Source organism: Colias croceus, chromosome Z, assembly GCF_905220415.1.
Source record: "Colias croceus chromosome Z, ilColCroc2.1".
Classification (NCBI taxonomy): Eukaryota; Metazoa; Arthropoda; class Insecta; order Lepidoptera; family Pieridae; genus Colias; species Colias croceus.
In genome coordinates this window covers 391,724-404,310 of record NC_059568.1, presented here as the reverse complement: position 1 = coordinate 404,310, position 12,587 = coordinate 391,724, and the positions used below count along the sequence as shown (strand labels likewise).

General features: G+C 34.6%; 1 protein-coding gene across 7 annotated transcripts in view; it reads right to left on the bottom strand.

Annotated features, from left to right (window-relative positions):
* Positions 1 to 12,587, bottom strand: part of LOC123704962 (potassium channel subfamily T member 2) — a 128,533-nt gene that overhangs the window by 104,169 nt on the left and 11,777 nt on the right. Inside the window, exon 1 of one of the 7 annotated variants that reach the window (XM_045653475.1) lies at positions 11,866 to 12,060. The exons of the other annotated variants lie outside the window; for them this stretch is intronic. Coding sequence (XP_045509431.1) covers positions 11,866 to 12,041 — 176 coding nt within the window. The 5' untranslated portion in view covers positions 12,042 to 12,060. Of the gene's footprint in view, positions 1 to 11,865; positions 12,061 to 12,587 lie in introns of those variants that run through there. 7 annotated transcript variants of the gene reach the window in all.

Here is a 12,587-nt window from a genome sequence, read left to right as displayed (position 1 = left end):
TTAATTTTAAGTGTTAGTTATTAGTAAAAAATAGTGTTATCTTTATTATATTTAGAGTTTTAATCGCTAAAACTAACTAAAAGAACCAAAATGGAAGAGATTAAACTCATACCAAGAGAAATACTATGTATCATCCCCAAATTTGATGGAGATGAAAGACTGTTAAACCTATTTATCAATAAAAGCGAATACATTATAAGATCATTCCAAGATGCGAACAATAACGCACAAAACTTATATGTATATCATGCCATAACGAGTAGGCTTATCGGTAAGGCAGCTTCACTGCTTAGTGATTACCAAAATATAACTTCATGGACTGAATTAAAGGAAATACTTACCCAACATTTCGGAGACCCGCGATCGGAAGAATGTATCGCACTAGAATTAGAAGGGTTAAAAATAAAACAAGGTGAAAGTTACATACAGTTTTGCCACAGAATACAAAATGTTAAAAGCTCCCTATTTTCAAAAGTAAACCGCCTCACGGATGAAGGAGTTAAAGCCGCGAAGATGATCATATACAATAATACTGCGTTAAATGTTTTTCTGTACAACCTCCCGGAGGACATGATCCGGATTGTTAGATTAAGGGGTTGTACAAACTTAGAAAATGCACTTAGCGTAGTTACAGAAGAAGTAAATTTTATACAACAATATAACGCAAAGATTAGTAAGCCAAAACCTATAACTCAAAACACTTTCCAAAATCCATTAAAACCTAATTTCAGTACGATGCCTTTAAATCAAAACTTTAAATACGGCAGTCCTCAACAGCCAATTGGTTATAGACCGAATTTCGCTCAACAACCTCGACCAAATTTAATGCAACCACCTCGACCAAATTTTATTCAACAGTTAAGGCAAACACCACAAGCCCAAGGCTATAAATTTGGCACACAATCTAATAATAACCACCAATTGCGACCTTTTCAAAATTCCGGTTATCAACAAACAGACCAACCTCGTTTTAAATTTGGCATACAACATGCCCAGGCACCGAACCCCGGCTTAAATAGCGATGTATCAATGCGCACGGCACCTATAAGGCAAAACGAAACTCATAATCTATATTACTGCGATGAACCAAATTATGAAAATTACGATAACTCACCCTTAAATTATAAAGAAGACGCCGCGAACGAGTTATACGAGTATACCGATCCGGAAGTAATCGAAAGCAATTTTAATGAAAATAACGAATTTCCTGTTACCGGCCTCCGACGAGACAGTGAAATAATTAATTTAAATTATTGTGACAGCATCTTAAAATTACCACATATTATAGTTCCCGAAATAAAAGCAAAGTTTCTCATAGATACAGGAAGCAGTCGTTCTTTTATAAGTCCGGACAAAGCAGAAGAATATTTTAGAGACCATAAACAGTATGAACAATTTACAGTTGTTAGTACCCATGCGCAAAGCACTCATGATGAGGTTATAGTAATTCCGTTATTAAAAACTTTTAGAAGCTCACTTTCCCACAAATTTTATGTATACAATGTAGACAGTAAGTATGATGGATTAATCGGATCTGATTTACTTAAGAACCTAGATGCAAATATCGATATGAAACACCAAGTTTTAGAAACATTTAACGCCAAAATACCGATTATTTATAACCCTCCGTTAAAAATCACCTTAGAGCCTCGATCAGAAACTAGAGTATCAATTCCAACTAACTTTCAGAACGGTGACTCTACATTAGATTTTCAGACTTTTCGTGAAAGCGTTCGTATGCCAGCAGCAATAGTTGACGTGTCAATGAAAGTTAATGTAGATGAAAAGGAGCGAAATCTTCAAAAACACTTAACCGATGCAACAGACGAAATAGTAAAAGTTAGTAACGATCAGGCTGGAACATGTGACCCGCGACCCCTGACGCCGAATACAATTTCGTCTGATTCAGACCGAACAGTGCCTATTACTAAAAATAATTGCCCGAGATCCCCATATTCGATTCCGTCACTCGATAGTAGTACAATAACCGCGGAAAGCAGCACCTTGACCGCGTCTAGCAATAATAGCGAAAATACAGATACGGTTCACTCAGCTCGCGATCTTGATAGGGAAGGCATACTGATTCTAGATGAAGCTGTAGATTTTAATGAACAATTAACACAACAATTTGTAAAAGATCACTACAAACGTACAAAATTTTTAAACAAATATCTTAAAGACAAAATTATTCATAAGAAACAGGTTATTAAGGATAAGTATGGCGGTGAAAATGATTTTAACATAGACATAGGAGATTCGGTTTACATTAAAGGAGTTAACACGAGACGTGCTAAAGATAAGCCTAGGTATCAGAAAGCGATAGTCACGGGACCGACCCATAGAAATATTGTGCCAGTAACAACGCATCATCGTGAGACTAAAGTTCCCATTAAAGACATTAAGCGTCCTCCACAGGTTACTAATTTTGGCGATCCACGTGATCCAAAACCAGGGCCTTCAACTGCACCAGATTAAACGGAACCCCGGAATACTACCTCTCCGTGAAGGCTATGCAGTCGTCAGCAATGACACATGGAGAGTTATTAAGGTTTTAGATTTAAAGTTAATATATGACGATTTAGAATTTAATATAAATAGTTATCTATCATTTAGGAATCAAGTTCATAGTTGTATTGATATACAAGCGTTAGGTTCCGATTTTATTACAACAGAATTACAAACAGATTATCATATGAATTATACTATTGATAAATTTGAACAATTAATTCCGTCTTCTAGATCTAAACGTGGTTTATTAAATCCACTTGGTTCAGTTATAAAAATTATCACCGGTAACCTCGACAACGAAGATGCTATACAATTTGAAAACACTATTGAAAAATTAAAGACTAAACAAGACTCTATAATACATAAGATGACGATCGTTACTGAGATGGTGGGTTCGTTATTAAATGTAGCTGAAATATCTAATAACAATTTCATTGCAATCCAGAATAAGCTAAATGTAATTGATTCGCTTTTAAATGACACAAATTTACATCAAAGGACTAATGAAATTATACATACATATTCTGCATTCTTACATAATTTTATGTCTCTTTACGTTAGATTAAGTGAAATAGAAACTGCTGTAGCTTTTAGTAAAATTAAACTTTTACACCAATCCGTTGTAGATACTAAGGAATTATTACTTTTATTAAAAAACATTGAAACTAGCTCTAAGTTGCCATTTCCAGTAAATTTAGATAATGTTCTTAAAATTGAACAATTAATAGAAGTACAAACTTATGTAAAACAAAGTCAAATAAAATTCGTAATGACTATTCCATTAATTACTGACGACATTTATTCATATTTTAAAATAATACCTTTACCTATATTTAACGAAGAAAAAGGTCAGACTTCCCTTATCCTACCCAAATACCCATATGTCCTTGTGAAGGGGTTGAAAACCATGCCACTTTCACAACCATGCAAAGAAATAGATGAAGACCGGTTCCTATGCCCGGAAATACTGACATCAACATTATATAAAGACGATTGTTTAGCTGATCTTTTGCGGCTATCTACAAATGTTTCCAGTTGTCAGCCGATTCCCATTTCCATAGATGACGTGAAAATCGACAATGTTCTGCCAAATAGATGGATACTATACGTAAATGTGGAAACAGTACTTACCAAGGTCTGTGAAAACGAGGTAACCCAAGAATTCCTTCATGGTACCTATTTATTGACGTTAGACGAGACTGGCTGTTACGTGAAAATCGGAGATATAACACTAAAGAAATATGAAGTAAATGGAATTGATATTATATACCCAAGTTTACCAAAAATTATATTACCAAATTTGATGAACTTCCCGACCGACAGGAAGCCTGTTAACCTGAAGGGTGCAAATTTAACTGACATAAATATGCTTAGGCATTTAATTGAAAATAGTGAAAATAGTGAAAACCAGTTTAGTACTACAGTGAATAGTGCCGTCGGAGTGATTAACATTATAACTTTTGTATTAATCGTAATTATAATTGTAATTGTGGTAGTAATTAAGTCTAAATTAAGAAAAATATGTATTCAAGAAAATCCTTCAGATTTTCTTGAAACTGAGGATGGAGGAGTTATGTCGGGGCAACCCGCAGTACATGCATGTGATATCGTATTTGTTAACGCAGCATAACTACGGCCACCCTGCATCGCCTTAATGCATTTTGTATTTCTTAGAACATAGATTGCAGCGTTGCATTTTTGTTTAACGATAAGTTTATAGTTTAAGTTTTCATTCTGGATGTAGAGAGCACATATTAAAGACGTTTAAATTAAATCTTGTCTTTTTAAAAAACGTCCTTCGGTCCGTCGAAATTTGAGTATGTATTTAACCGTTATTTGACTGAAAAAAAAAGCACCTAAAAATCTGAAACATGTCAGCAACAAAAAATGTTTGATTAAATCTTCAAAAATACGCAATGGATTTTGATGCGTTTTTTTAATAGATAGAGAGATTCTCAAGAAAGGTTTTCTTATATAGTTTTTTAGGTTTTAGACAAAGCAGACGAAGCCACGGGGGGAAAAGCTAGTTCGAAATAAGAATCAACAATAACTAGGTATTTTGCCCAAACAAGATACATTTTTTTTAAAAAAACATAGTCTGTTTAGCAGAATTAATTGCAATAAGTGTGTAAAGTTAGGTGTTAATTAATATTATGTAGTTAGGTACTTGACATTAACGAACCGCAGCGGTGAGTACCGTTCGAGGACCGAGGGTCTAGTTTAAAGTCGGTATAACAATGTACACGGCCGATATCGAAGGCTGGTAAGTACCTGTTATTTGTTAATAATCCAATTTTTTAATGAGTTGGTTTATTTTAATGCTATAGTTATGATAACATTTAGCACATTATACTTTAGGTAAAAACAAAATCTACACACTGAAGTTAAATAATTTTAATTGCCAGTTATACCTCTATTGATATAGTTATTGTTTGTTTTGCAATTAATTCAGATGATTTTGTTCCTTTTCGCTAGTATTTATTCCATGCAAAGATGTTGAAGTCAATGTTTATATTATTATGTTCATATAACGTTCTAATATCAATTATTTCCATCATGAAATATTAAACAAGGATGAGCATTAAGCTCTAAAGAATCCAATGCAAAACTGTCTAGATATTGCAGCTTAGGCTTGTTCGCGGAGGAAGAGCTGTCGGATTATATTGCAATAATGAGGTCGCGAAGCCGAAATTCTAAAAATGAAATTCTACATTGCTCGTTAATTACTTGCATAATCCATGCTTTGTCCTGTACACTGCATCAAAGGTTCTATTGAAAAAATGAAATAATTCAGAGCGTCGTCGTAAATTTAGATATAAATTCAATATTAATTAATGTAAAAGTAAACCAACCTATCAGTTTTGATGCTTAAATGCGTTTCTATACAGGGTGGAACTTAGTAATAGCAAACTCAAAACTCAAACTCAAACTCAAACATTCATTTATTCAATTAGACTACTATTTAGTAGCACTTTCGAATCGTCATTACTTAAGTATTTTTAACATTTACCACCGATTCGGAAAGCAGTATCTATGGAGAAGAATCGGCAAGAAACTCCATAGTTGTTCTTTTAAAATCATGTCAATATTACATAATATTATGTAACTTATATCTAACTTATACAATATACATAATATATCATAATATGCCAAAGAACTGTCCTGTGGTTTTTACCCGAAAACCCTCCATCAAATAAAATAAAAAACTACACCAATAATCGCAACTCATATTAACCTCAACGTTACGATATTGCCCCTGCGCAGGAGGGAAAGTACCTACCCTTAATACTGTAAAAAGAAAACTGCATGCATAGATTTTCGAGCATAGCGCACCCGGCCCCGGACCGACTAATTTTTTTTTAATTTTTAAGGATGAAATCCCTCAAACAAATGTAAAAATATAAATATAATAAAACGGTGACACCTTTAACATTGAAAACATCGTGTAATTGCATTTCTATTGAATTTGGGCAGCATTTTCGTACTATTTGAGGTTCACTATTCCCCTGATAGGAACAATGTGGTTGAAGCTGTGAATTCATTATGATGTTTTCAAATAACTTCTCACTGTCTGTTACTTGCGGTGAGACTTTGTAAAGTTTGAGAAATGGCCCATTCATTGGCATTATTCTTCTTCCTGAGCTATCGAAGTGAATTTAACTGTTAAGTATTACATAAGTGTTTATTTTTCTAGTTTATTTAACTTATTTGTCATACAATTAACAACCAATTGTTGAATTGAATATTGCATGAATGGAATTCATCTGTTCGATTAAGGTTGTACTTAATGTTATCTTAGCTTGTTATTATATTTTTATATAAATGCCATTAAAATACCAATATGATATTAAACGAAAGGCTACACGATGTTAACATGTTTGTCTAGCTCAAGAGGGCGGAGTGCGGAGTGCACGTTCTCCTCTCCTATACCTGTGTTTGTGGATTTGCGTGTTTAATGTTTCCACCCACTTGGCCTTTCCTATGAACTTTTGGTATTTGTTATGGTACTTCATTTAAAATCAAAGAGAGGTTTCTGTAGCATTATTTATCTGGCATTAGATTATTACAATTTCTCGTCTTCTTGGAACATCAAACTACCTAACCTTCCTCTTCAAATTTTATTCCAAATAAAAGATAGTAATTTCTAACCAACATTAATTGGAAGCTAAAATCTGATTTTTATGCGGATGTTTAGTTATAATAATATATTAATTTGGAAATAGACGACGATTTGTTGGTTGATATTCAATCTCAATTTCTGAACACTATATTCACCCTAGTTGTTCGGTAACTTTGTTTTAAGCGAATAAATCTCTTGTTAAAGTGAGTGAAGCGTTTAATATTAAAATGTAAATTTCGTTCCTGAGGTGATTAAAACTTGCGAATGTATTGAAGGTACGGTACGTGCATTTATAAAATTGGTTTAAGCTCGGACCTAGATCACCTTTAGAAACAGAAATGTAATTTTTTATAGATAGTTTAGATTAGGTTTAAACTCGCACTTGACCATTGTTTAATTATAGATTTCGGAAAGCTTCAATAGCGTTATATAGTAGTTGATATTGATGGTCTAGTGGTGGATGGTGGTTTGCATAGCGTCAATACACACTTTAAAATCGTTTCCCCAGGTCCGTAAATGGTAAAACTGTGTACTGAAGATTCCAAAGTGCTTCTAGAAGAATACAAACTACTCAGAGGATTATCGTTTGGATTCTGTTCCAGTCGTTGTCACATATCAACGTAAATTCTAGTTTTTATTGTATAACAGCTTCAAAAGTTACTCAGAATCTCTTTGCTGTGTTGGGTAAAATAATATTCATGCACGAACTGTGCAACACGTTCCATTTATATATTTAGTATCAGCTGACCCAGACAAATGGTAGCCGCTTCTCACCGATTCAATTTTAACAATCACTTTCGATACAAATGCATATTATACTTCACTGACGTTGGGATTAATACAATGAATTATATTGGCATTTGGATACCAATACCACAGTACCAAAACCTTATTCTATGCCTACATAAGTAAAATATTTGTTATTGTGGGAATGTACCCCTTAAATTGAAGTTTTCACTCTACTAATGTTTGTGGTATTTTTCTGCTGTTCGAACGATCAATTCTGTGTAGCCGTTTTCCAAAATTATTTTGATGTTTTCATACAAACGCGCCTTCTGCGTTATTCAAATCAAGTTTGTTTAAATGGTTAAATGATAGCTCGTATGCAGTAAGCATACAATATAACTTCAATATAATGTAAAAATGTAAAATATACTATTAGTTTTTGAAGGAAATTAAATTTTTCTAAAGTGTATTCGAAATCTTATATCAATCGAAATTTGCTCGTAAATTCCTTTGCCGATATAAAAAAACACATGGCAAATACATGGAAAATAAATAAAGTGTAAATAAAAAGCGGCCGGTGTTTTATCGGCGAAACATCGCAGTAATGATGTCAAGAGTAACGACCAAGAAAACATACTTTCGTGGGTGAAATGTCAATACTTACATTTTATGGAGAACTGTTGAATGAGATTCTTCGATGTGATATTGATGTTCCAAATAAATGGCTCAACTTTTAAAGTATCGTTATATTCTAAGAGATGAGAAAACCGCCGCCTATAGAAAGGTGTGGGAGTCGGGGTCTATCCGTACATCTACCAGCTCATACTTGTTTACATGGTGTGAATGGGACTCACTAAGAGATCATTTTAAGAATACTGGTATCCTTACTGTACCATCACAGTATATATTTAATAATATTTTGCATGTTCACAAAAACTCAGACTTACACACAAGAGTAGGAGATAGACACGATTATGGCACAAGGAACAGGAATAGAATTGAAATGCCATTTTTCCGATTAGCTAAAGTTAAAAATTCATTTATGGGTCAAGGTATACGCTTATACAATAGAATTCCTCTCAATATTAAAGAGTTTAGTAGTTCTAAATTTAAAACTTACATAAAAAATGTACTAGTTCAGAGAGCGTACTACAGTATTCAGGAATATATGGACGATAAAGACCCATGGAGGGTTGTCGCGTAAAAACCACAGGACAGTTCTTTGGCATATTATGATATATTATGTATAAGTTAGATATAAGTTACATATTATGTAATATTGACATGATTTTAAAAGAGCAACTATGGAGTTTCTTTCCGATTCTTCTCCATAGATACTGCTTTCCGAATCGGTGGTAAATGTTAAAAATACTTATGTAATGACGATTCGAAAGTGCTACTAAATAGTAGTCTAATTGAATAAATGAATGTTTGAGTTTGAGTTTGTTTGAGTTTGAAAATACACTTAAAAGCTCTTATTAAGGTTGTTTTCAGTAGTGACGATTTTGTCATGATTAAATATCAACTATTAAAACCACTATAAGTGGAACACGTTGCTTTTGCGAATTTACATTTGTACTTAACAAAAATTCACGGTTCAATAGGTTTTGCTACGTTTCCGCTGACGGAACCTGTCACGTCTTTGCGGGGTCTTTGTTGCTTCACCTGTATTCTTGTTGAATAATCAACAACTACAACGTTACAATAATAAACACGTGTGCAACAAAACTTAAGCAGTGAACAATGAAATCCGATCCGTGGGGAGCTTAGTGTTGCTGCACATCTCTCATGCGTGTAATCTTTCTCTTCGTCCAAGCCCGTTGCGTTCCGTTGATATATTTGCGTGATCAGTCGTGACGCCTGGTCTAATATCTAGCCGGTGGTGTGACAGGAACAGACTAATATATCTTTGTTTACATGGAATATTGCACCATTTGTACCTTTCCCGAGTATGAGATGGGATATATTTTAATTAGTAGGATAATATGCAATAGATGTGACTATTGGTAACATAAATTCGTCACGTAATTCATTAGTAAGTTAAAAAAGAACGCATCCCCAAACATTCAATGTATAGTTAGCAAAATTCAACTTCATATTCAGTAAAATCGAGTAAAATGCATTAGCCACTTCTATCCGCAAACCTGGCCAACATTCTGTGTTATGGAAATAGAAAGCCATTTCTGATTCAGTATGGTAATGGTTTTATTGTAATCGTTGCACTGGCAGTATAGATTGCCTTGCCAATTTTTAAACTTATCTCTAAATTCAAAGCTTCTCGGCGATGCACCTGTCAGTTCTGGTCAGAGCAATTTTCAAACCATATCCTTTACTATGTACTATATCGTCTACCTTTCACTTTATACTCTATTCTATCCAAGTAAGCTCCCCTCGTCAATTAACAAATTGCTTTGAAACTTTCCTTGAATTAAAAGATGAAGGAACAAGTTATGCTAGCTTGTTGACTCGTCGTCGCCCTGTAGATGGAGGAGGCTCGCAGGAATGAGGTCACCGCGCCTAATTTACGTCCACTCCGATGGTATTGCATCCCTTCAGACAAATGCCCTTTAAACCAATATGTGCGCGCCATTCTTCCTCGATTGGGGAAATATTTATGTTTCGACGCTTTCATGGGTTGTGGATGTCACGAGATTTATAATATTATATTATAATGAATGCGAAAGTAAGTTTTTCGGTTTAGTTTTCACTCACGTTGCAACGAAGCAATTACATGGTATGATTTGAGTCTGGATATCGGAGGTTAGAGAGACAAATGTCCACTAAATATTAATTAATTACACACCTACATGACGAATGGTACTCAATTCAGCTTAATATCAATCACAGGATTGTAAGCCCTTATTAATAGTTGATTATAGAAATATCGGCATTAACCCAATTGAGCCGGAGTACCGTACCTGCAGTGACATAAAGTGCAGAGCTCTCGGTAATGAGCCCGAAGTTTAGTTTAATGGAATGTGACATATAGTTCCATCCATCATCCAACTGTGCCGGCGGTCACACGCTCGCGCTCTCGAGGTAATTGGTTAATGCGATACTAATGTATTAGAAATTAGATGTTTATCTTCATATAGGGAGCAACAAACATTTAGTTCAATAAATCTTTATACTAATTGGGATAAAAACGTTATATTGAATATTGCGTTTGAGTATTACCAATGAATAAAAATTACGGCACCAGAAAGGATATAACCAGAGGTAAGGATCTGACACCCTACAGAGAGATAATATTACGATTTCGATTCACTTTGCGTGAATTAGTTCTTTTTTAAACGCCATCGAGTTTTAGTTATTTGCTCTCTGTTGACTTTACACAGTAACCGATTCAATAACGCACTACTACATCAAAGAGAAACGAAATTACAAAGGAATCCTTCGCCTTAAAACATGCAACTCGAAATGGTCGTTTTGTTTCAAACACGAAAAACTTTGAATGAATTTTCGCTTCCGTTTCGCGAGTTGCAAATATTCTCATCTGTATTTAATCAGATATGCAGAATTAATGAATTTGCGCTGCATATTTCATTCGTCTTCATTTTCAGCTTATTCTATTTCGCTTTTAACATTTCGTTTTCTTTGTTTTTCATTCTAAGACTTTTATAATTACCTATACAATACATATACGATTGTTGAAAAATATTTAATGTATACATATAAACATCCATATATATAAAACAGCAATATGGATGGGAACTTATAACACAAAAATCACTGTAGGCAAACCTAGAATTGTATATTCTACTTGATGCTCGCCCATCTCCACCCACGAATATATGTATTTTTATACATAAAATCTTCAAAAGCCGTTTAGCCGTTCTTAACTTATTGATGAAAGTAAAACGACATAAAATAACTCATATGCTTTTAAGAAAAATAGTAATTTTATTTTTATTTCCAAATGATTTCTGGGGGTCAGAAACTAAAAACAATGCTGAATGTACCCATTGAAATTATGAGGCATATTTTCGTTGAGATAAAATTAATATGGATCTAATAGCAGAAGAGAAAAAGTTAGATATTATCAATAATGATATTACATATTTTATTACGCTAAAATTATAAAGAACTTTGAAATGCGCGATCAGCAATGCGAATGCCAATTCGTAAAACAATTAACATCATGCACTGTGGTCAATATTTTGCGAGCGCATTTAGCCAGCGGTTTATCCAATTAAATAAATCCAATTTGATTGAAAACGCAACAATGAATATTCAAATCATCTACAAATTGCGTTTTGGCCTGTAGACAAATTGTAAAAGAGATAATAACTGATGAATAGCCATTATTATCACTAATAACACGGCTAATATGGACGTAGTACCTGGTTACAAATGTTTTTAATTTAATAATTTACATTAAACACAAATTAATATATCATTACAACTGATAAACAAAAACATTACAGCATATAACATTGCAACAGCAAGGGATCAGGGTTACACAGGAGTGCCACTGAGTCGGAGTGCAGACAAAAGCAAAAGGGCCAGACCTGGGGATCTGCGCGGCGATCTCGTCGAGGCTGTCCACGGGCTGGCTCAGCGGCCGCTCCAGCAGCCGCGACGGCGCCGTCAAGTTGTCAGAGTTCGTGTTCCTCTTCGCCCTACGCTTCATTCTTTTCTCCTCGGCGCGACGTAGATTGTGGAATCGGAAAAAGAACATCGACATTATACCGCACTAGCACTGGCCGCGCAACCACTCGCACTGCTGTACCACCACGCACAGACGATAGAGGGAAAGCAAGCGAAGAGTCCAGCGAAAGCACCAGTCTGGGCGCCGCTTTACCGTCACATTTTAGTTTCGAATACGCACGCTCGCACGCTTTATAAGTTTATGTTTTGCACTTATTTAATTTTATAAAGTTTTCATGTCTCTGTTCGCGTTATATTCATCGTGTATTATATAATGATAACCTGTTACCGACGCACCTAACAGTATTGAACCAGGTATTTAACGAAATGTCAAGCAAATCTTCTATGTAATTCGCTCATCAAGAATATAATTATTCGGTTGGTACAACGGCAGTTGAAGTTCAAAGGTGTTTGACGTTCAGGTTGGAAGTACAAACCGGACAGTATCGTCAGTATTGTGGTCACGTTAAATGTTCGCTTTTGTCGCTTATCTTCTTGGACAACGAGATCGACAAGATACGCTAACAATTGCGACCTTCGCTGAGAAAATGTTCATCGGCCGTATTGTATTAAGGCCCCAATT